A 24,740-nucleotide genomic window follows, 5' to 3' on the forward strand; every position below is an offset into this window, starting at 1 on the left:
GTTTACCCCTAAATGCCTTCAGTATGGATAATGTCTTTCCAGCTTGCAGAAATTGAGGAAATTTACCCCAAAGCTGGCTGGCCTTTGTTGGTACACTGTTACTTCTGCGTTGCTTATTTTCTACTGCAAGACCCGACTTTTAGCTGCTGCGGTGTGTTTTATTTGGAAAATATGTAAGTGAAAGTCACTTCATCAGATCCTGATCTTGATATGAGTAGCTCTTCATCTTTTTTCCTCCTGCAGCTATGGAAAGCGATTGCCTACCCAGTTATCTGTCCTGTTCAGTATTTCCGCCGCGTTTTCTCCTGCATGTAAAATACTCGGATTTGTGACTAAACGTAGCCGAGCAGGGAAGGTGGGTATGCAGAAGCCATACCCTCATACCAACAGCACGTCTGATATTACGTGACTTTAGGTTTTCTAAGGTGGATACTGGAACCAAACACATCTTTGTCAAAGGTTTATGAGGTAGTAGTGTTTATTCATAACAGAAATTGGAGCTGCACCACATTTAGCAATATTTGTAAATGCCATTGATCCGTATTTTATCCTACGCCGGTGAAAAGCATGATGGCCCTAGCGGTCATGACATTGTCAAAGCTAAATAATGAATTTCAGTGCCTTTTTTTTTTTTTTGTACATTTTCAGCAAATTACGGCTGAACACCTGCCAAAGGGAATACTTTTCTCATTTTTGCTGCTTCGCTGCTGTGCGTGTGTAATTTGGCAAGCATAACAAGTTCTCCAGTGACCCGCGCTAAAACGTTAATGCTAGGATGGGATTCGAGTGGTCAACGGGGATTGGAAACTGGAGATGGAGTTTTATTCATGGCTTGGTCACCTGTACGAGTATGAACCTGGCTTGGTTATTTTTTGGTTCTAGTTCAAATTGTGCTGGTGATCCAAAGGTAATGGCACGAAGAGACGGCGTGGCGTGTACTAAATAAGCTTTCTGGGTTAATTTCCTCCCTGACACAGAAAGTATTGCACCATCCTCGTATTACAGAAGCATTGCCTTAGTTGCTGTTGTATTCTCATTTTCTAAGCGGGCAGAAGATCAAACATTAGCGACTGCTTTGAGCTCCGTAAGGATGCAAGCGATCCTCAACTGATGCTCCCATGCCCTGGAGAGGTAACGTGGGACCTGCACTACCTTTTTTCCTTCCTTCGGCAGAGATTGCTTTCCAGCCCAAATGAAAACAGGCTGGTAAAATGGTGAGATGCGGTTTATGGTTCCCTCAGCTGTGCTGTGCTTGCCTCATTGATACTGTAAACTGAGATCGACTGCCTTTCAGCAGCCCTAAATTAATTTGCAAGAAAAGTCATTTTCTAGTAACATGGTGGGTGCAGTAGGCATGCAAAAAAAAAAAAAAAAAAAAAAAAAAGGCAGGTTTCATTTTCATGCTTTTATGGAAGGATGTTGAGAAGTGGTTTTCCTGCGAGTGCTTTGCGAAGGCTGTACGAGGCAGAGTAGAGGCTGTTTGCTTTTGAAATACGTCTTTCTGCAATGTGTTGCAGCTAATGCGCTCTGGGGCTCTGTGCCTCCTCGTGGCCCATCAGTTTGTGAAATCAAGTACTCAAAAAGCTGGGAGCTGGCAGCGCTGGGGGTGGTTGCACAGCCTTAATTTGGTCACCCTCTGCCTGGGCTTGGCATTATACAATTATCCACTTTTTGTCTCTTTCTGCAAGAGAATCCCTCAGGTTTGCCTGGTTCGCCTCCAGAGATAGATTGTGTGCTGCTCTAAAAATCCTAAAATTAGTGGGAAAGGCCTTTGTTCCTTTGATATAAATAAGATTTACCTTTTTTCTAACAGCTCCGAGGTGAGATGTGGGTTCAGCTTGTGGTTTAAGACAGCTCAATTCAGATGTTTCTGTGTGAACTGGGTGCCTGATCTCCCCTTACAGCCAGCCGAGATGCGGCCGGCAGAGCCCAGAGAGGGATCCAGCTCATGCTGAAGCAGGGACCCGCACTGGGTCTGGCTCCACTCACGCGACCACCACTGACTCCCACGGGAGATGGGAGCCCTGGCTCAATGTGGATGTTCGCATTCAAGAGCTGGATCCCGCACCGAGAATCCTGGCTCCATTGCAGGTGTTTCCTTCTGCATCTCTGCCTCCTTGAGCTTGTGCTGTTTTTTTTATGCAGCATCACTTCTTGCAAGATACTTATATTTCTAGATCAATATGAAGTTCTATTGAATATTTCTAGTTCTGTAGGAAGTTCAGCAAGGCCAAGTGCAAGGTCCTGCACCTGGGTCGGGGCAATCCCCAGCACAAATCCAGGCTGGGTGGAGAATGGCTGGAGAGCAGCCCCGAGGAGAAGGACTTGGGGGTGTTGATGGGTGAGAAGCTCCACAGGAGCCGGCACCGTGCGCTGGCAGCCCAGAACCCCCCGCAGCCTGGGCTGCATCCCCAGCAGCGTGGGCAGCAGGGCGAGGGGGGGATTCTGCCCCTCTGCTGCGCTCGGGGGAGACCCCCCTGCAGTGCTGCCTCCAGCGCTGGGGCCTCGGCACAGGAGAGACACGGAGCTGTTGGAGCGGGGCCAGAGGAGGCCCCGGAGATGCTGGGAGGGCTGGAGCCCCTCTGCTGGGAGGACAGGCTGAGAGAGCTGGGGGGGTTCAGCCTGGAGAAGAGAAGGCTCCGCGGAGACCTTCCAGCCCCTGCCAGTCCCTCAAGGGGCTCCAGGAAAGCTGGGGAGGGACTCTGGAGCAGGGAGGGGAGCCATGGGACGAGGGGGAAGGGTTTTACACTGGAAGAGGGGAGATTGAGATGGGATATTGTGAAGAAATTCTTTGGTGTGAGGGGGGTGAGCCCCTGGCCCAGGTTGCCCAGAGAAGCTGTGGCTGCCCCATCCCTGGAGGGGTTCAAGGCCAGGTTGGCCGGGGCTTGGAGCAACCTGGGCTGGTGGGAGGTGTCCCTGCCCAGGGCAGGGGGTTGGAACTAGATGACCTTTAAGGTCCCTTCTCACCCAAACCATTCTGTGACTCTGATTCTTCTAGTGTTGGTTCTTGGTCCCATTCTCCTTTCCAGCTCTTTGTTTTTCCCCACCTTTAGGAAGACCCAAGTGGTTGCTCACCTTTGGCTGTACTCTTTTTCTGTCTCTGCTTTGCTGGATTTGTCTCATCTGAGCCAGGCTGTGTCATCCGCAGGGGTTGCCACCATGCTTGGAAATGTTTGGCTTCACTCTTTAGTAGGAATTGCTCCTTGGGACCAACACATCTTCACTGGAGTTGCGCGGGATGTCTGAGCAGTTTTAAGTGACTGTAGCAGCTAGAAACTGGAATACTTTTCCAAAGCAATGAGCTCAATCACCATTAATAGTTGAGTAGCTGTCGGCACCTTACGCTGCGTTGGAGCTGCGATGGACGGCAAATGGAGCCGGGAAATGGCACCATCAGTTTGGCAGTCTCCTGCAGGAAGCATCTTCCTGAACATCTGCTTTTACAAGCACGGAGAAAACAAGTGCGTGTATGTTTTTGTAGCACTTTTTTTTTGGGAGAGCTCATATTGCAGCTTTAGAGGTGAGGAAGTTGCTTTGGCAAGAGAACAAGATGAGCGAAACCGTAGCTTTCGCTGGCAGTTGTGGCTGATGACTGCTTTTTATTAGCTCTGTTTATAATTTTATTGATACAATTTCTTTGTTTCCTCAAAACAGCAGTCAAGCTGTTTTTCCTTCCGCAAGCTAAATGCTTATATCGGAGTGTCAGATGGGGGCGAGATGAATTCCGTTTAATAAGTAGATGCGGAAGCTACAAAGCAAGGTCTTTACTGGACACTGCCTTTATGCAGCAGTAGCTTTTAGGGCGTTGAGTTGTCGGAACTATATGCAGCACCGCAGCAGCAGAAGCGGTTATTTTCCTCAATAACAGCTCGGAAGTGGTTGTTACTAAGAATATGCAACTTTCCCTAGGCCACAGTGAGTCAATATCAGATGAAATTGGAACTAGATATTTTTTTTTTTAATACATGTAAGTCTCACCTAGTGCTGACTCTCTCATCAACTGTGGCAAGAAAACCTTGAGCTTCAGTTTAGATTTAATAAAAGAGACTGTTGTGTCGTGTTTTTCTCCCAAATCCCTTTTTATCCTGCTTTTATAACTGTATATTGACTCTTCCGTGGTAAACGGTCTATATAATTATGACCTAATCGTCGATCATATTGATTTGGCATCAGACTTTTAAATTGTTGCTCTCTCAGGTTTCCCTGAACGAAATTGCAGAGCAAAGATGTGAGAAATCAAGGGCGAATCTTGGGCATCCCCTCGTGCAAGTTTTTCTGGTGGCCTTTGTTTCGCTGTACGTAGCAGGCTGACGAGCTGCTGGCACTTTGCTGTCACTGCGGCGACATGGTTTGTTTTCATGAGGTGTGTTATCCGCTTCTGTACGCTTGAATAAAAAGAGAAAGGGACGTAGAGTAAAACCTGTCTTGTGGGAATAGCTGCTATCGATTGCCTGGGAGAGGTGGAATTTAACTAAAGGTCAAATAAAATTGTACTGGAATCCACACGAGGGACAGCTGAAATGGGACTCAGAGCTGCTGCTTTTTAGATTTTTATATTGCTTGGTGAAAAGATACCAGGAAGGAAAAATTGACCAAAATGAAATATTAACCAAACGCAGCCTACAGCCTTCCGCTTTTCTCCCCGTGAAATACTGGGGGGGTTAAGGCCACCGCGCTGCACAGAACTGATGCTTAAAGCAAAGACTCTGTGTTTAGTGCCTGTCCTGGATGACTGGTCAGAAATTCCCAAATTGTTACTGAGAAATGCATTTGATTCTTTCTAAAACTTCATAGCTTAAAGTGTCTCCAGTTTTCTCGCATTGCGCTGAGCATACTTTTTTTTCTAAGCTTTTCTTCTGCATCATAAACTGTCAAATGGTTTTGGAAATAATACTGTTTGGGCTCGATAACTCTCATGCGTGGGCTTTTTTCCCACTTCAGAAGTGATTTTGGTGTGTTTGGTAGCCTGGGAGGGCATGTAGTTACTAGTAAACTATTTTCTTTTCTTAAATAGGAGAGGAGCTGCTGTTTGCATGGAATATCTTGCCCTCTTCTGTAGCGAGCCCAGAGCTTCACAGCGCCTTCAAGCTTCTGGTCATCTGAACCGCTTCTTTTTGCGGTTTTATCAAGACTTTCAGGCTACTTTTCTTTAGTTGTCATTTTCAAATGCCATTAGCAGTAATCCAAGGAGATGAAAAGTCTGTACGAGTGTCCTGGGAGCAAGGACGGGAGTTGTAGAATGGCTGGTTGAGCGCACAGGCAGCCAACCTGTCGTTTCATCCACGTGTGGCTCATTGTTCGGCTTGTCGTGGCTGCTGGGATGATCAGCGCGGTGTGTTGGACTACCGGCATCTTCCACATGTAAGATGGATGCATGTTTGGTTTTTTTACCAGCATTCATGTATTAGTCTGAAATTTAAAGCGTCTGGCTCATGGTGAAGGAAACTGTGTACACTCATTTAATAGATTGAGTATGGGCTCAGGAAGGGGACATTTTACAAGCACTTTATGTATTTTCTTCTTTCAGACATCTTGGAAAAAGTTGTGTTTTGCTGTTGTGTTGGACCTCAGTTGCCTTTATTGGGATAAAAGTTTTTGTTTTCTTTAGCTGCTAAAAAAGCAAACCACCTCCCTCTTTACGTAGAACGAGTCTAGCAAGATTCTTACTTCCATTGTACGCGTTTTCATCTTCTGGCAGATGAACTCTTTTCCTCTGGCTACTCGAAATGGGCTAATGTTTCAACGAAACGTCTAGGTTGTAATTTTCTTTGAAGTGTTTGACAAATATGTGTAACTTTATCGGGATTTCCAAAAATGGGGTCCTTCACCAAAGCCTCTGTAAAGATTGTGGGAATAAGAGTGAAGGCTTTGCATGCTTAAATAACAGAAAGATATTAGAAGACGGAATAAATGATCAATTTACACAACAGAGGAAAGTCATTAGTGGTGTCTCAGAGGAATCTCTGCTGGAATAAGTGGTCTTGACCATGCTGGGTGAGTGTGAAGGGGCAGGTGAAAATTAATGTAGATACAGAGCGATGTGTATAATCAATTTTTTTCCTTATTTTACTACAGAACAATGAGCTCCAAGTTGGTTAATGCCACTCAGGAACAAGATTTTCAAGTAGATAACTGTGAGAAACACAGGCTTGATGCTCGGTATTAGTTAAAAAACCAACTCAGTGTGAGGAATTATAATGAAGGGAATAGAGAGCAAACTGGGAAATATTGTTACGCTGCCACGTAATTCGGCAGTGCCTTCACAGCTTGAACCTACGCTCGGTTCTTTTTAAAAATAAGGGAGGGGAGGAGGAAAACGATACTGTGGAACAGGGGAGAAAATGTTTGAGAGTGATATAATAGAGATGTATGAAATCCTGAGCGGCATGGAGAAGACAAAAAAAAAAAAAAAGGAATAAACGTTGATTATCTCCTAGAGCAGAAGAACTAGGGCTGTCAGATGAAATGGGAATTAAACACAAAGGAGGCGCTTCTTTGTGCAGTCCACAGTTAGGCTGAAGGGTGACCAGACGCGTTCGTAGGGAAAAATATCCATTGAGAGCTGCTAAGTCCTGAGGACACCCACTACTACTGAAGACATCGCCTCCGGCTCAGGTTGCCCCTGGAGAGGAAATAACTGGCAACTGTGAGCGCATTCAAGGAAAACAGCGCTGCAGCTTGCCCTGCTCCCTCTGGTGTGCTCTAAGCATCTGCAATGGCTGTGGGTGGGATACTGGGTTAAACAGACCTTTGGACTTGGGATACTGGGTTAAACAGACCTTTGGACTTGCCCCAGGTGCTGTTCCTGTGTTTCTGGAGCGTGCAGGTCCCTTGTTCCATCTCCAGACCAGGTCAGTTTGTTACTGGCACTCCAGTTCGGTGCCAGGAAGCTGGTGGCTCATGTCGCTGCTTCTGTTCTGGGAAAAATGTGACGACTTCGGTCTCCAAGACTATAATTTGGCTGCGCTCACCGGTAAGAAGTAAAATTACCGAACCGAAACTTGGTTCTGTTCTACCTCAAACCAAGACAGACAGGTTTGAGAAAGGCAGAGGGCTAACATAAGGGAGGAGGAGATAAGTACGCTCCATATTAGCCTTGTTTTAGCCTTTTTCCCTTAAACCTTTAGTCTTGACAGAGGTAGGTAAAAAACGGGTTGCTACGCGGCTCCTGTTAGAGCCACGCACACGTGTTTTGCTTCTTTGAAATATTTCACTCCAGCATATGCTTATTCATGCTGGTGTTTTCGGGTGTGGTTTGCTAATAATATGCTGCTGAAAAAAACCATTATCTGTGTTGCTCTTGCCTTGAACGTGATGGATGGGCGCTTAGAAAAAAAGCCTGCAGTGTTAGAAGGTCCTGTTGGGGCTTTCTGTTCAGTGTCCTTTTTTTGCCTCCTGGGCTAAGCCAGACCTTTCACGGCTTGCTCAGATGTCCTCTGAGAACAGGCAGTGATTATGGCTTTGGAAATAATTGTGCATTTATTAGCCTGGCATGGGGAGAGCGGAGCAGCTCCGGTGCACGGCTCCGCTGGGAACGGCAGGGTCCCTCCAGCACCGCTACAGCCTCCTTGCCCGGAGGTCCTCTACATGACGTTGCTCTATGAAAGCTGTGAATGATATAAAAATAAACCAAACAAACCCCCACCCCCTTCCCTTTATAGCCATTACCTTCTTGTCGTTACAGCCAGGCGTTTAATTAGTCCCTGCAAATAGCCCTACTTTGATTAGGCCTGGAGTGTGTTAACATAACTCCGCCGCTTCTGCTCGTGCTGTGCTTTTTCTTCGGAGGATTTTCAGATGTCGCATCCATTCATTGTGGTTACAACTTGGTAAACAAATTAAGAAAGAGGGGAAACTGGTGAGTTCTAGGGCTTTTTGGCTTCAGGAGGGGTACTGTTTTGAACACAGATCCTATCCTGGATTTCTAACACCAAGTGACACAGCATAATTACATATGACTTATCTGCTAGTGGCATTTCACCAAAAAAAAAAAAGGATTTATTCTCGCTTATCTTTTAGCAGGTGTAAATACCGTTACTTTATCAAAGTTGGGAAATTATATTTTAGTCGATAAATGACTGCATTTTAAGTAACTGGTAAGTTTTTTCAGTCTTTGAAAACTGAACCTTGGGAAAGTGATGCTGCTAAGAAACCGAAGCGGTCTGCTGTACTCCTGGTAGTGGTGATAAAGAAAACGCTGAAATGTTGTAATAAAAAGGGAGCACTATAAAGCCAAATAACTGGCATTTGAGCTTTCAGAAATATCTGCTCTGGGCAATCATCAAACGTGCAACTTTGGAAACATGTCGGATGAGTAAGATGGCACCTGTTCTGTTTACTAGCAGGAAATTGTAGATATTGAGTTAATTTTTGCTAGCTGTGTTTCAGAGATTGGCATTGTGATAAAGCAGAGCTATTAGAGATCAAGAAAAAGGAGGTCATTTAAGTAATAGGTGAGGATGTTGGGTCACACCAACCCCATAAACGCTCCAGGCTGGGGGCAGAGCGGCTGGAGAGCTGCCTGGTGGAAAAGGACCTGGGGGTGTTGGTCGGCTGAATATGAGCCAGCAGTGTGCCCAGGTGGCCAAGGAGGCCACCAGCATCCTGGCCTGTGTCAGCACTAGTGTGGCCAGCAGGAGTGGGGCAGTGACCGTCCCCCTGGACTGGGCACTGGGGAGGCCCCACCTCAAGGGCTGTGTCCAGTTTTGGGCCTCTTAGGTCAGGAAAGACCTTGAGGGGCTGGAGCGTGTCCAGAGAAGGGCAACGGAGCTGGTGAGGGATCTGGAGCACAAGTGTGGTGAGGAGCGGCTGAGGGAGCTGGGGGTGTTCAGCCTGGAGAAGAGGGGGCTGAGGGGAGACCTTCTGGCTCTCTACAGCTCCCTGAAAGGAGGGGGTAGCCAGGGGGGGTCGGGCTCTTCTCCCAAGGAACAGGCCATGGCACAAGAGGAAATGGCCTCAAGTTGCGCCAGGGGAGGTTTAGGATGGATATTGGGAACAATTTCCTCCTGGAAAGGGTTGTGAAGCATTGGAAGAGGCTGCCCAGGGCAGTGGTGGAGTCGCCATCCCTGGAGGGATTGAAAAGCCGGGCAGACGTGGTGCTGAGGGACATGGGGTAGTGGTGGTTTTTGTCAGAGTTACGTTGATTGTTGGACTTGATGATCTGAAAGGTCCCTTCCAACCTGGGCAATTCTATGATTCTGTGATGTGGTACATAAGATACTAGTGTATTATATCGGCAGTTTAGCCTTCAGGAACCAGTGGTGTCACTTTTTGTCTTAGTTATTGTATAGACATCATTGTCTGTCTTGAACACCTGTGCTACACCTAGGACCACGCTCCTTGTAGTCAAGGGCAACAAGAAGGTTGTTTTGTTGTTTTGTTTTTTTTTCAAGGTATTAGACTTGTTTGAGATGCTGGATGATCACAACCACTGTCGTTCACAAAGTTAAGGCCAGGAACTTTCTGGTGAGGATTCCTTTGGTCACTGATGACAATTCTTCATTTTCCCACCCAGCCCTCCGACACTTCCCTCTTTCCAGAAGGCCCCAAGCACCTCTTCTTCTAAGGCAGGTTTGCAGCTCTGGGTTTTGGGGCTAGGCTAAGGGTAGATGAGCAGCAATGCCTTCCCCTTCCCAGCGAAGCTGTGACCACTCATTGCGATGTGTATGAGTATGGAGGGCCACATTTTGTGGAAATTGTTCCTGTTGGATAATCCCTTGGCAGCAACGTGATCAAGTGATATGAGCATCTTCATAATTAAGTCCATCTTCACCATCAAGAAGGTTTTCTTTCGCTTTTGAAGTAATGCTGGAACGTCCTGCAGGCAAGTTTTTGGGTACTGTTGGGTTGGATGAGTTCTTCTAGATCCTTCCCTTAAAAACTTCTTGCTCTTGGTGGTTGGTTCTCTTTGATGCTGCCTTTGAACTGTTTCTGCTGTTTCTAGTGCCTTTTTCTGCTCTTTTACTTCTCCGTATGCTTCCTCTTTATGTACTCTCCTACTCTGAAACGTTTAAAACAGATAAATGGTGTAAAGGCGTGTGATTAACAGGCTGTATACCCACTGCGTTAACCCACCTGCTTTATTCTTACAGTTTATCTTTTCTGAGCTTCTTGGGATGAGGCAAGTCTTTCTGTGCCGTCTGGCATCCTGCCACCCTGATCCCAAGCAGGGCGTTTGGAAGCTGCTGTGGTATGGATTGTAAATAATTGAGCCTTTGACGTTCAGGTCTCTTAGCTGGCGAGGCTTTTGTCTGTAGACCAAAGTTTAATCGAGAGCGACTAGAGGCTTTGTTAAAGGAGTTGTTTTATGCCAGAGCTGTCTGTTTTTTCTCGAAGTGAGAAAGTCTCTGAGACTCTGTGTCAAACTGCTGTGTCTGCTGGAGAGGTGGGTGCCTTTTTGATCTGAAAAAAATGAGCTTATTTTAAAGGCAGGCTCTGATTTGAAAGTCTGCTTAAAGTACCAGCTCTGTCCGAAAACTCAGTCAAATATTCTCTAATGATTAAAATTAATAATCTCTCCTTTACTTCTCCCAATTTCAGACAGTTCTGTAATCATGCAGAAAAGAACTGACTTCACAATAGCTATGTCTGCGCGAATCTTAAGGTTTCTCTGTGTCTCGTTTCCTCCGTTTGTATGGCTTAGCATCTATTTTATTTGCATAATTTACCTCTGCGGTCAGTCTGTTATTAAAATTGCCCCACTGTCATCTTATGTTATACACTTGTCTTGATTTCTGATTGTTCTTTTGATTATATGGGGTTCCTCAGCGCTGCTGTATTACAGATAACAAATAAGACTGTTCCAGGGAAGGAGGAGAAATACTGGAGGGTGTTTATTGTTGCTTCGGAAGATAAAATCCATCTCCATTCTCAGGTTCCAGAAGAAATGGGATACTGGGGGTGTTGGTCAACAGCTGACTGAATACGAGCCAGCAGTGTGCCCAGGTGGCCAAGAAGGCCACCAGCATCCTGGCCTGTGTCAGCACTAGTGTGGCCAGCAGGAGTGGGGCAGTGACCGTCCCCCTGGACTGGGCACTGGGGAGGCCCCACCTCGAGGGCTGTGTCCAGGGAGGGGCTGGAGCGTGTCCAGAGAAGGGCAACGGAGCTGGTGAGGGGTCTGGAGCACAAGTCTGGTGAGGAGCGGCTGAGGGAGCTGGGGGTGTTCAGCCTGGAGAAGAGGGGGCTGAGGGGAGACCTTCTGGCTCTCTACAGCTCCCTGAAAGGAGGGGGTAGCCAGGGGGGGTCGGGCTCTTCTCCCAAGGAACAGGCCATGGCACAAGAGGAAACGGCCTCAAGTTGCACCAGGGGAGGTTTAGGATGGCTATTGGGAACAATTTCCTCCTGGAAAGGGTTGTGAAGCATTGGAAGAGGCTGCCCAGGGCAGTGGTGGAGTCGCCATCCCTGGAGGGATTGAAAAGATGTGTAGAAGTGGTGCTGAGGGACATGGGGTAGTGGTAACTTGTCAGTGTTGGGTTAATGGTTGGACTCGATGATCTCAAAGGTCCCTTCCAACCAAAACAATTCTATGACTGTATAATTCTATGAAATGCACATCACAAATACGTCAGAATGAGCGTGGAAATCAGGTGAACTTGTATATACGAGACTGTCATGAGCAGAATTTTCAGCTTGGGTTCATCTAATTCCTCAGGGCTTTCTCTATCTTACTTCTTTTGGTCTTCGGTTAATAATAGTTTTGCTTGTCTTGGTCATCAACAAGGTCATCTTAACCTCTTGTGGCTCCTGAGTCACTCTCTTCAGAGCTCTAGATATCTGCTTTTCAGGCTGTCTGCCTAGTTGGATAGAGTCTGTTCCCTCTTCATATCTGCCTTGGCTAGCGTGCTGTTCCTGCAGGATATGTGACTAGATTTCTGTTGTTTTTAAAGATTAAGTGAAGGCAAATCCATCATCTCCGTTATCATGATAAGTCACTGTATCCTGCTAGTGAGCTTACGGGGTTTTTTGGAGAAATGAAGTGTAATATGCATAAACTTCTGCAAGAGAATTGACCTGCTACAGTGAGATATTTTGACCTTAAAAAAGAGACTAGAACAACGTGTCACCCATTACATTGGTTTCCAAAACAGGCATAGCAGAAAATTATTGTCATTGACCTGAATGATTTCTAATAGGATTCTGTTGGTTTTGCCTCTGGGCCTTGTGTTTAATAGTGGTGTTAAAATAGTAATTTCTAAGGGTTGGCAGGAGCTATCAATATTGGAGATGGGCAAATAAGGGATAAACCTATATTCCATAGTAAGTTGTATACGAGCAAGCCGTGTACTTTCTTGTGGGAAAATGTAAAGCTGTTTTTCTAGGAATGGTGCAGGATTCTATTCTGAGAAGCAGCGAAATATCTAGAAAATACTTAGGAGTTAAGTCGCATTATCATGAGCTTTCTGTATGATTCAGCAGCCAAATTACCCTTGACTGTATAAATAGTGGAAAATTGGATAGGAATAGGCAAATCATATTCCATCTGGATATAGTACTGGTGTGTCTGCAAAGTAGTGGCTGTTTTTGGTATCAAAGTCAACAAGAAGATTGCTTAAAAACTGGAGATGGTGCTAAAAAAGGTATGAAAATGATGTAAGCACACTAGAATATACACACTTAATGAAAAATACGCAAAAGTCCTTGAATCTAGTCTGATAAGCCGATACCTGCCAGAAGGGCAACGTGGTGGAACACAGCTAATTTAGGGGATTTCTGGAGCGCATTATAATGGTATTTTGAAATAGTTGGCTCATCCAGTGCCTAGGAGAGGCGCTTTCCTGGATCTGCTACTCGCAAAGAGCTGGTTGTGGGAAGGATGCGGTCTTGGCTGCAATGACTCTGAGATGTTAGAGCTTAAGATCCTGAGGGAAGCAAGTCACAGAATAAAGATGTCAGAGTTCAGGACAACAGATTTGAACCTTTCCAGGGAACCTAAAGGCAGGATCCCGTGGGAGGACACCCTGAAGGGTGAATAAGCCCAGGTGAGCTGAGCTGAGCTGTTCTTCCAGGATCTTGCCTCAAATTGCAAAGACGGTGCAGGAAACAAAGCAGGCACGACAGGTCACCAGCTTTGCTTAACAGGGAGGTCCTGATGGAGCTCAAACATGAAAAAAGGAGTGCGTGCAGGAAGTAGAAGGAGGTATGGGATGCCCAGGAGGGAGACGGGCGGGCAGAGGGGACATTAGAAAACCTTAATTGAAGTTGAAACTCAAAGAGATTGTCGGACAACAAGACTATCAGGCAGCAAAGAAAGACCAAAGAAAATCATAGAATGGTTTAGGTTGGAAGGGACCTTAAAGATCATCCTGTTCCAGCCCCCCTGCCCTGGGCAGGGACACCTCCCACTAGACCAGGTTGCTCCAAGCCCCGGCCAACCTGGCCTTGAACCCCTCCAGGGATGGGGCAGCCACAGCTGCTCTGGGCAACCTGGGCCAGGGGCTCACCACCCTCATGGTAAAGAATTTCTTCCTAATAATCTCATCTAAATCTCCCCTCTTCCGGTTTAAACCCTCGTCCTATTACTACACTCCCTCATAAAGAGTCCCTCCCTGTCTCTCCTATGGGCCCCTTTTAGGTACTGGAAGGCCACTATAAGGTGTCCTCGGAGCCCTCTCTTCTCCAGGCTGAACAACCCCAACTCTCTCAGCCTGTCTTCATAGCAGAGGTGCTCCAGCCCTTGGATCATCTTCATGTCCCTCCTCTGGACCTGTTCCAACAGGTCTGTGTCCTTAATGTGGATCTGCTGGATGAAGCAGGCAGCTCACTGATGAAGGACATAGGAAAAGGCTGAGGTATGCATTGTTTCTCTGCCTCAGTCTATCTGCAAGATCTGCTCTTTCTAGGTGGTGAGAGGTAGTACCCATGGCAGAGGATTGCATTGGCATCACCGGCAAATTGGGCACATGCAGGTCTGTGGAAGGGGATGGGTGAGGTAGCTCCATCCCACCTTGGAGAGGTCATGAAAACCAAGAGCTGACTGGAAATGTCCTGTGGGCCTTCAAGAAGGTGAGAAGGAGACCTACAGGCTGGTAAGCCTCATCTTGGTCCTCAAGAACGTTATGGAGCGTGTCTTTGTGGAAGCTGTTTCCATGGTCAGGAAGGTGGCCGGGAGGATTCAGTATGGATTTGCCAGGGCAAAAAGGTGCCTGCCCAACCTGCTAGAGGTGTGGGAAACCACCATATTTCCAGTGGGCAGTTAGGATGAAACCTGGGCGCTGAAAGTAAGAAATAAGCAAAGTCAGTCTTGAAATAGCCAATCCACTATAAGTTGTTACATAAATCACTGATTAATAATAAAAAATCAAATCTGACTTGAGACCTACAAATCAGGATCAGATTTCACAGATATACTACTTAAAAAATAGAAACCGAAATAATCCAAAAGCTTTCTCCACTAAAAAGAGTGTTGCTCTTAAACATACATCACTTTCTCTTGTGTTTTTCTCTGTTGGCTGGTAAATACCTGTCTCGGATCCTGTCTGTGCTTTAAAATAAGGGATCTTGCCAATTTGATTGCAAGATCTCTACACCACTCTCGTGAGACCCCACCTGGAGCACTGCGTCCAGTTCTGGAGCCCCTACTACAAGAGAGATACGGACGTGCTGGAATGTGTCCAGAGAAGGGCCATGAGGATGATGAGAGGGCTGGAGCACCTCTCCTGTGGGGACAGACTGAGAGAGCTGGGGTTGTTCAGTCTGGAGAAAAGAAGGCTCCGAGGAGACCTTCGAGTGGCCTACCAGTATCTTAAGGGGGCCTCCGAGAAAGCTGGGGAGGGACTTTTTAGGGTCATAGAATCATAGAATCTTCGTGGTTGGAAAGGACCTTTGAGATCATCGAGTCCAACCATACACACAGAAAAAAAAACCCTACAATCTCTGTCACTAGAGCATGCCCTGAAGTGCCACATCTAGACGTTCCTTAAACACCTCTAGGGATGGTGACTCAACCACCTCCCCGGGCAGGCTGTTCCAGTGCCTGACCACTCTTCCAGTAAAGTAATTCCTCCTGATATCTAACCTAAACCTCCCCTGCCGCAGCTTCAGACCATTTCCTCTGCTCCTGTCATTATTCCCCTGGGAGAAGAGGCCAACCCCCACCTCTCTGCACCCTCCTTTCAGGGAGTTGTAGAGGGCAATGAGGTCTCCCATCAGCCTCCTCTTCTCCAAGCTCAACATGCCCAGCTCCCTCAGCCTCTCCTCATATGCCCTGGTCTCTGGGTAACGGTAGGACCAGAGGGAATGGATTAAAACTGGAGATGGGTCGATTCAGACTGGATGTTAGGAAGAAGTTCTTCACCATGAGGGTGGGGAGACACTGGAACAGGTTGCCCAGAGAGGTGGTGGAAGCCCCATCCCTGGAAGTTTTTAAGGCCAGGCTGGACGGGGCTCTGAGCAACCTGGTCTAGTGGGAGGTGTCCCTGCCCATGGCAGGGGGTTGGAACTAGATGATCTTTAAGGTCCCTTCCAACCCTAACGATTCTATGGTTCTATCATTAAAAAAAAAATCAGCGTCTGTCTTGATGTAAATCCTGTATTTAGTAGATAACTTTTTATATAGAATTTCCTGCTTTTTGTGGGTATCTGGACTCTCTCTTATAGGTTACCATCGGGCTGGTCAGTGAAGGGGGCGCTGGCCGTGCGTAGGAAAGTGTTGAAACTAAACATCAAACAATGACAGATTTATTTTTTTTTTAAATAAAAATTCAACTTGGTTGCGTAATGCAGCTTTGTGCTGCATAATAATCATTGGTGCAGCTTTTATGGGTACTCTTTGATAACTCCTTCCAGAAAATGTCAGGTTATGTAAATCTAGTAAAGCTTTTAACTGATGTCCGCTGCTGGTGCTCTGTGTTGGGCCTCTTAACTTCTAATCTTACAATTTGTGCCTGTCCTTAGTTTTAGTATTAGGTTTCAAATGAAATAGAGTTGCTCATTTTGCAGGTAGGAACAATGTTGAGTATCCAAATGAGAGTTTAAAGTTGAGAAAAGACAGAAGAAAAGTCAATTTTTTCTTTCTTTATTCAGGAAATGATGGAACGTGATGTTCCTGATGGAACATCAGGTGATGTGTTGCCAGAATCATCTTCCGTGGAAGGTTGGCTGTCACGCACTTCTTTCTCTTTCCGATTAGTTGAAAGGAATCTGTAGTCTTTATTAAATGTGGACCACGTGATTCAAGCTTTTATTTCACGTTAATAAAACAGAGAAGACTGCGCTCTGTTTCTCACCCCGAGTCTCTGGGACTGCTGGGGAGAGCTGGAGGACTTGGGGCTGGAGTTGAAAACGTCTGTCCCGTGCAGAGGTGCTGGTTTGAAGAGACTCGTGACTTTTCTTGGAAACGCCGTCTTTGTTGCTTTATCTGGTTTGGGTTCAATTTTGTCCTGCTTGTCTAGTTATCGTTAAGACACGCTTCTCTTTATGGCCCTTACACCCTACTGAAATCCTCTTGGTGCCCCTAGTAGATGTTATAGTTTAGGGTCTGTTGGTGTTCATTATATTTAGCATTTTATATCGTAGCCATAAATTTCCGGGTGGGGGTGGGGGGGATATAATTATTTTTATCTCCCCTCAGTATTTCTAGGCTGATTGCAGGGGCTTAATATGAGCGCGTACCCTCTGGCATGATGGGTGCGTTATTCGGTGCCTTTCCCCCCCGCCCCTTAGCTAAAATGTCTCTCTTTTAATTGTTGCAAGTCACATCTTTAAAAATGAGCAGTTTTTTCACTCTGATGTTAATGAATCACACGTTGGCAATGTTTTCCCTGCCGTGATAAACAATTGTTCTGTTAATCTGTCAGATTAGTGAGCCACAAACTCTGAAATGTTTTACGTGGCTTTTGTTGTTTGGGGTTTTTTAAGATGCTTATTTTGACAGCCATTACAGTCTATCCCCCAAATATCTTGGTCTTTGTAGATCTTAGGCTTTAACAGTTTGAAGGGAGTTAATAGTTTTGGTTGCGGGTCTGAGGCCACTTGTGTGTTTTTGCTGGGTTTTTTGAGGGTGGTGGGATTTTGGGGCTTTTTTTGGTCAAATTGAACCTCCGTCATGACCTGAGGTAGGCTCTGGAGCTTTATTTTGGTTCAGAAGCTTCCAGACATCCGAAGCTGGAAACTGGATGATGAATCTCTATAGAACACCTAATAAAGAGCTGAAGTTAGCCATCATGATTTCGGTGTGCGATATTCTTCCAGGTATCAGCGTAACATCTCTCTCGTACTTGAGGTGTCCTCTTTTTGGCGACATTTAATATTAATACTGAGGTCTTCATCATTTGGGACCATTAAAGAGACCGATATTCCTCTCCAACAGTGGCTGTTAATCCTGCCCCCGTCCCAGTTTGGGAATTAGCCAGGTTATCTCTGCAGTTTCAAATGGTTTCAAAAGAAGTTGTTTCCTTTTTCCTGCTGTAAATCTTTTCTCCCGCGCTGCAGTTCTCAGTTATACAACCACCGTATTCTGCAGGAAAGGCGTTCAAGTGAAATGATTCCTGTATGGAAAGGAATATTATCCTTGCTGGTGGTATTGGAGGTTATGTTGATTGACAGTTTCCTTTGTGAACTTTGGTTCAAAACTGCTTTAGATTCCTTTTCTCTTTTGTTTTACTCTCTCTTAGGTCAGTAACTTACCATTTGTCATCAGTAGAGGATTTTTCTACTAGCTGGAATAATTGGTCTCTGTTAGACATCCAGTGATGAATGGGAGAGGAGGGGGAAAAAGGTTAACAATGAATTTTGTTTCAGCGTTAGACTTCAGTGAAGTTGAAAGCATGCCACTTGCTCACAAAGGGCTGTGATTTATGGAATTTTTCATAGACAGTCTTGTACGTTTTCTTGTGAGAACGCAGCTGGATCTTGTCCCAGTCCCTGCAATTTATCTGCACACCGTGGGAATCAAACGAAAAGGTACCGACTGTGCCACGCTCTCCCTTTGGTTTGTCTCCAAAACCGAACACGTGTTTCATTGCCTACTCTGATTTCCCCTTTCTCCCAGGTTTTCCTTTCCAGATGCCAAGTACTGAAGGCTCAGTCTGGTCTGGGAGCATCTTCCTAACATGTACAGCTTAAAAAAGCCCTGCAAGGCTGCCACGGTCCAGTTTTTTTTACACAAAGCAAACCCTGGACTTGTATTAGTGTGTATATTTGTGTATCGTTTCATCCATACATTGCAGTAAGGTTGAGGGTTCCCTTGCTGGGATTTTTGAGGTTTTTAACCTGGATTTTAATTCTTGTAGTGACTTAGAAACTCTCACCTGGAAGGTGTTGGCAGCTCTTCTGAAGTCACTTGTGACAACTTCAGAATTTTAATAGAGGATGGATTTTTTGCAGGTATTCAGAACGAAGCCTGACAAAATGCGTTGGGATAACGATAGAGACCAGACCAGATTACTGCCTGAAGCGGCATTTAAGTGACATGTTGTCCTACGGCTGTACGAGGCTGGAGATCGGAGTGCAGAGCGTCTATGAGGACGTGGCCAGGGACACCAACAGGTGAGAAGAAAGAAAGCTTCAGAGCTTCAGTGGCTGCTCACTGAATGCTTTCTGGAATACTCTTTGAGTAGCGTGTCATGACTTGTTTGCTTGAACACCCACTTAACGTTGAACGTTGAGACATTTAGCTCACTTCCTAGCTTGTGTGCCCATATGTCTCTTAAGAAAAACTAATAAAATGCAGTGGCTTCACGGATTTCTTTGTGGTATTGTGTAGACCGTGACTTGAGAAAATGGGGTTATTTGTGATGTTTTAATTTAAAATCATATTATTTTCCTGCATCGTACATCTCTCTCTTTTTTTTTTTTTAAACTGCTTCATAAATAAATGCAGCTTTGAAGTAGAACATGTGCCCAGGGAGACCTCATAGTTCTTGTCCTACCTTGAATAGATACCACGCAGCATAATCCATTGGAGGCACTTTACCAGCAAACAGCGTGTTCTCTGCACCAGGTACCTCTTTCTGCTGAGTATCGGAGAGGAGAGATGACATTGGCAAGTACAGAGGGTGAGCTGTAGCCAGAAACAACGCCCGTTGATGGATTAACCACAGTCATTCTAAGGCATACAGTATCTCTAGGGATTGCAAAATATATGCGCAAGAGGCCGGTGATTTATTCCTTGTGAGATTGGACCTATGGCTAAAAGAACAGTTGTCCTACGTAGGAGAGTGCGCAATACAATTCCTTACTTGCCTGTAAGCAGTGAAATGAACAATCTCTCTTTTTTTTTTTAATTTTATTTTATTGCCAGTCTCATAATTCTGTTCAGATCTTGAAAGAAGTGGGGTTTTTTTCTTGTTTTTTTTTCACTTCTGACACTCGTACAACTTGCCGTCGTCCTTATTGCGTATTCCAGTCACCTACCAAAGATGTTTAATAACCATAATCATACGTAATGACAGAGAGATTATGGTTCAATAAGCAAAGCACATTTTTGTTAATACCTACCTTAAAGGCAGTAGTGCAAAACTGAAAATGTTGGACGCTTTCTTTCTTTCAGAGGCTTAAAGAATCCCAAATGAGTTTCCCGCTGCGGGTTTAGCTGTAGTATTGCTGGTGCATGGAAGTACGGGATGTCGCTGCTATGAAATGGTCGGGCTCCAGGTCTCAGTAGGTGGGAAAAGCCATTTATTGAGCAGTCCAAGAGTTAAGAGCTAATATTTATAGGTGGTACTTTCCTCCTCTAGATGTCAGAGCTTTCCAAAGGAAAAGATCCATACTCGGGAATGCAGCTAAATCTCGCTCTTAGACTAGCTGTATTCATTACTGGTTAATTCTGACGCAGATTGTAAATTTAACAATTAATTTCTCTTCAGCTTTTAAAATGCTTTTTTCACCTCAGGTCTTTTAGAGGTGTCCCACCCTGAGGTGGAACTGTAAAACCCCGCGTAGCTATCGCTTCAGTCGTCTTTGGTTTTCCTCCAGTGTTGCCTGTCACGTCAGAACTGGTACCATAAATCATTCAAAGCCCTGTCTCACTCCTGGCTTGTACGTTTGCTAATGAACCCTTGCTTTCCTGCTGGAGAATCGGAAGAAGAACGCAGTGGTAGATTATCGACTTGATTTCACTGAGAAGTTAATTCTGTATAGAATTATATTTGTAAAGGGTTTTTTGGGCGCTTTTCAAAGCCGCTTGCGGAATTCCTGAAAGGCTTTGCTGCAGGCTGTCCCAGAGCAGGGAGAGCGCAGGCTGTTCCCTCAAATATCTCCCTCCAACTTCGTAGGACAATGAATTGGAATATACTTTTAGAGAAGGATAATTCAAGTTTCTCTTTCTTTTCAAATGACCTCATTTTGCTTCTGTTCTTCTTCTACTTTGTGGGGGATGTGTTTTGCCTTTAAACTTTTAATATTTCGCTTGTAGCAAAATGTCAGATTACAACCAATTAGGCTAACTGTTTGGAAATTACTTTCTATTATGTTCCATAAGTCATTAGTGAGGTTTCTGAGTGCTTTTGGTGGCTGTGAGGCAGAAAAATATTCAAGAACAGATCTAGGCATCAAATAATCAAGTTATTGATGCAGCTCAAATTCCACTTCTAATAAGAAAATAATTTTTATTTATGAAGCAAGTCTCCATTTACTCCCCTCAGGCTACTCAAGGTCTTGAGTAATACTGTCCTTGAACAGTCTCAGAAAAACACCGTAATACTTCTGGAAAAAAAAAATCATAAATAAAACTGTAGTCATAAAACTACGTGTAGGGATTGAACAGAGGCGGAATCTTCCAGTAGAGAGGAAGGAAGAGGTCCTTAAAACAAGGGATGTAGCTGCTCGGTTTGGTTAATGTTAGGTCGCGAGAGAAGGCATGCATTTGTAAAGATGCCCAGATGGTGTTAATTTTTCATCCAAAGGACTATCGAGGAGAAGAGTCGTCACCTGCTGAGCTTTTGGCAAGGAATTCCAAAAGATGGGGTGAACTGGTGTGAAAATGGGATGGGAGGAAAACGGGGATTCAAAAGGGAAGAAGGTGGCAGATGCTGAGAGGATGGAAATGTCCACAAATGTCAGTGGAAGAGCCCTCCCAGCTGGGGAAGAGCAAAACAAGGACTTTGTGGGAAGACTGGCCACGTGTGATGGGACCTCCTAGGAGCTCTTTGCAGTGATAGCGATTGCTGTTGTGGAGGCAGAAGGCAGCTCCTGAACTGTGGAGATGGAAGGAGGGAGGAGTTTGCTTGAGGCTAATGAGTTATATGAGATTCAACCTTTGTTCCGGCAATCATTCGTGCTCCCACTCTCACTGAGCTCCTGCAGAGCAAGACTCGGTTTGGTTTGATGTCGGTGGAGAAGAAACATGGAATCCTTCAAGAGTCCCAGTCCAGCCTATGTTTCGGAGGTTTCGCACCTCTCGGAACTTGAGAAGAGTTTGTGTTTCTCTAAAGGGACTACTTGAGAGTTTGGCAAGGGTGTTGCAGGATGATTTCCTAGGTGGCTCGTCTTATGCAGCCCTCATCCTCCTTCTCCTTTTGCTCTTTTGTTGCGTTTGTTTCTAGTTATGCTTCATTTTGATTGCACACAGTGTTCCGTGCTGTGTGTCCTAGCTTGTGCTGCTGCATCAGCTTCTGTCATTGCTTTACAAATCAAATTTCAGCAGGTTCCCAAAGTTTCTCAGGCTGTGATGTGAATAGCTGTGGCCTTGGTGGGGTTCACCTGCTACAGAACTAGCAAACCGGACTACTTTTAGCCCTGGTGTAGTTTCCTTTATTAGCAGCCATGTTCCAAGACTTGAGTGGTGATAAATTGGTAATAAAACTCAACCCATCTCAAATCAGTGTATCAAAATACGTCCTTTACTGTGTGATCCTGACCCTCTTTTTTCTCTTCCCAGAGGTCACACCGTGAAGGCTGTGTGCGAGTCCTTTCACTTAGCCAAGGATGCCGGGTTTAAAGTGGTGGCGCACATGATGCCTGATCTACCAAACATGGGGCTTGAGAGGGACATGGACCAGTTTGTTGTGAGTATGGCTTAAAATAACTGGGAGTTTCTAGTGTGTTCCAGCCTTTTCATCTAATGCTGCTTTTCTTTCTGGGCTCAGGTATTAGTTACGATCCAGGCCAGAATTGTTTCTAAAGGACAAATAATTTAAAAATCATTTTTGAAGGTGGAGGGTGAGAAAGATTTGTTGAACTACTTCATCCAGAAAATTATATCCTTGCCTCATGAAAGACTGAGTCACTCGGGTCTCAGTGGAATATAGCTCTTCCGATATTAACTAGAGCTCTTACTTTTTTTTCCAAGGTGGTTTTCTTTCCTTGGATTTAGAATAGTACATGATTCAAAGTTAAAAGCATACTATCTCGGAGGTAGTTAATTGCAAAGTAGAGTGTATAGGTGTATTAGATAGCATCTCTGTTCTTGGCTCGCTGCTATCCAATATCTGTATCAATGATGTGGAAGAAAATATAAGATTATTTCCAGAGAAATTGAAATGAAAAAAGAGCATAATGGTAAACAGTGTTAGGGAATTAACCACTCTCTGGTAGCATGGTAGATATTTTTTTTCATTATTTAATTTTTTTTAAGTCAAAATTGGTCGTCGTCTTAAAGTAATGCAGAAATTGCAGTCGTGATACAGGAATCACGGGTATATTTGATATTATTGTATCATATTAATATGATATTTCTGTGCAAGGTCAGACTAGGTGCTTTCTAGCACTAAAAAAACTATCAATGCGATGGAATATATTGATTAGAAGTACAGGCAGAAGGCGGTGGTTTATCTTGGTACGCTGCAAACAGGCACAGCTAGAAAGAAGCAATGGAAACGGCAGCCGTACAGTACGGGAAGGGAATTCTGAAAACCGTGGTAGGCAATTTTTGTGAGGGGTTGTGTGCAGAATTCCTTGAGCTCTTCATAAACGTAATGTCGTAGTTCTCAGCAAGTATGATGTTCGTGTGACAAAGCGCGAGGCTGGCGCAAAGAGGTGTGCACGAAACTAGAGGTGAAGTCAGTGACAGAGCTGAAAATGAACTCAAAATTCCTGCCCCAGACTTTGTTGCTCCTGGATTATTTCCTTATAATGCTGAAGGAGACGGAGGGTGGACATCACATTGCCTGGGCTTTCATAGAATTACTTGGGATGCAGAGTACGGCAAAACCCAAGTCCCTTCCTCACTATCTCATGAAGTTGGAGCTGTAGTTCTGGGTTCTTTACAGGCGTGTCATTACTGAAGTAATATATAAGCTGGAGAGAATTTTTGGTGGAAGAATAGCAACACTGACTAAAAGATTGAAAGTTCTAACCAATTCAGTGGATAAAGAACTGGCTTGATGACTGCACCCAAAGAACGGCTGTCAATGGGTCCATGTCCAAGTGGAGGCCAGTGACGAGTGGAGTCCCTCAAGGATCAGTACTGGGACTGGTCTTATTTAACACCTTCGTCAGCGACATGGACAGTGGCATAGAGCGCACCCTCAGCAAGTTTGCCGCCGACACCAAGCTGCGTGGGGCGGCTAACACGCTGGAGGGAAGGGATGCCATCCAGAGGGACCTTGACAGGCTGGAGAGGTGGGCCCATGCCAACCTCATGAAGTTCAACCAGGCCAAGTGCAAGGCCCTCCATCTGGGTCGGGGCAATCCCAAGCACCGATACAGGCTGGGCAGTGGCTGGCTTGAGAGCAGCCCTATAGAAAAGGGCTTGGGGGTGCTGGTGGACGAGAGGCTCCACACGAGCCGTCAGTGTGCGCTGGCAGCCCAGAAACCCCCCGCAGCCTGGGCTGCATCCCCAGCAGCGTGGCCAGCAGGTCGAGGGAGGTGATTCTCCCCCTCTACTCCACTCTCGTGAGACCCCACCTGGAGCACTGCGTCCAGTTCTGGAGCCCCTACTACAAGAGAGATACGGACGTGCCGGAACGTGTCCAGAGAAGGGCCACGAGGATGATGAGACGGCTGGAGCACCTCTCCTATGAGGACAGACTGGGAGAGTTGGGGTTGTTCAGTCTGGAGAAAAGAAGGCTCCGAGGAGACCTTCGAGTGGCCTACCAGTATCTTAAGGGGGCCTCCGAGAAAGCTGGGGAGGGACTTTTTAGGATGTCGGGTAATGGTGGGACTAGAGGGAATGGATTAAAACTAGAGATGGGACGATTCAGACTGGACGTTAGGAAGGAGTTCTTCACCATGAGGGTGGGGAGACACTGGAACAGGTTGCCCAGAGAGGTGGTGGAAGCCCCATCCCTGGAAGTTTTTAAGGCCAGGCTGGACGGGGCTCTGAGCAACCTGGTCTAGTGGGAGGTGTCCCTGCCCATGGCAGGGGGGTTGGAACTAAATGATCTTTAAGGTCCCTTCCAACCCTAACAATTCTGTGATTCCATAACCCTGGGCAAGATCCAGCAAAGAAGAGACAGTAATCTCAGGTATTTGCAAGATGTAAAACTTGAAGAGGGAGGAATTATTTAAGGCAGAAGCACAAGCTTCTATAGGAGGTACTTAGTGGTTATTATTCTTTGCTGCTTATTCATGATAAATGGCTGAGGCTTTTCCACTGTCGGGTCTGGAGTTGCTCCTGTTTCATTGCGGGAGACTTGAGGAGTCTGTTTAAAAGGTGTCACTTCAAGTGATGCTGAAGTGCCTCCCATTTCTGCAGGCCAGCGGGGTTGTTACGGGGAGGGTAATGCCATCCTGTATCTTGTCCGTTTATGAATGACAATTTTTGCAGAAATAGAAAAGGCAGAAGGCAAAGTTTTCAGAAAGAGGAGACAAGAATGTGATGAAAAGGCTGGAATTGTGAGGGGCGTGGTTAAAAGAAAGCTGGG

The 24,740-nt window shown here is 45.6% G+C and overlaps 1 protein-coding gene across 4 annotated transcripts in view; it reads left to right on the forward strand.

Annotated features, from left to right (window-relative positions):
• Positions 1-24,740, forward strand: part of ELP3 (elongator acetyltransferase complex subunit 3) — a 101,340-nt gene that overhangs the window by 18,180 nt on the left and 58,420 nt on the right. For all 4 annotated transcript variants that reach the window (XM_074582253.1, XM_074582254.1, XM_074582251.1 and 1 more), the window contains exons 8-9: positions 18,322-18,483; positions 21,815-21,941. In XM_074582253.1, the coding sequence (XP_074438354.1) occupies positions 18,322-18,483; positions 21,815-21,941 (289 nt within the window). The remainder of the gene's footprint in view (positions 1-18,321; positions 18,484-21,814; positions 21,942-24,740) is intronic.

The sequence above is a fragment of the Larus michahellis genome, chromosome 3, assembly GCF_964199755.1.
Source record: "Larus michahellis chromosome 3, bLarMic1.1, whole genome shotgun sequence".
Lineage (NCBI taxonomy): Eukaryota > Metazoa > Chordata > Aves > Charadriiformes > Laridae > Larus > Larus michahellis.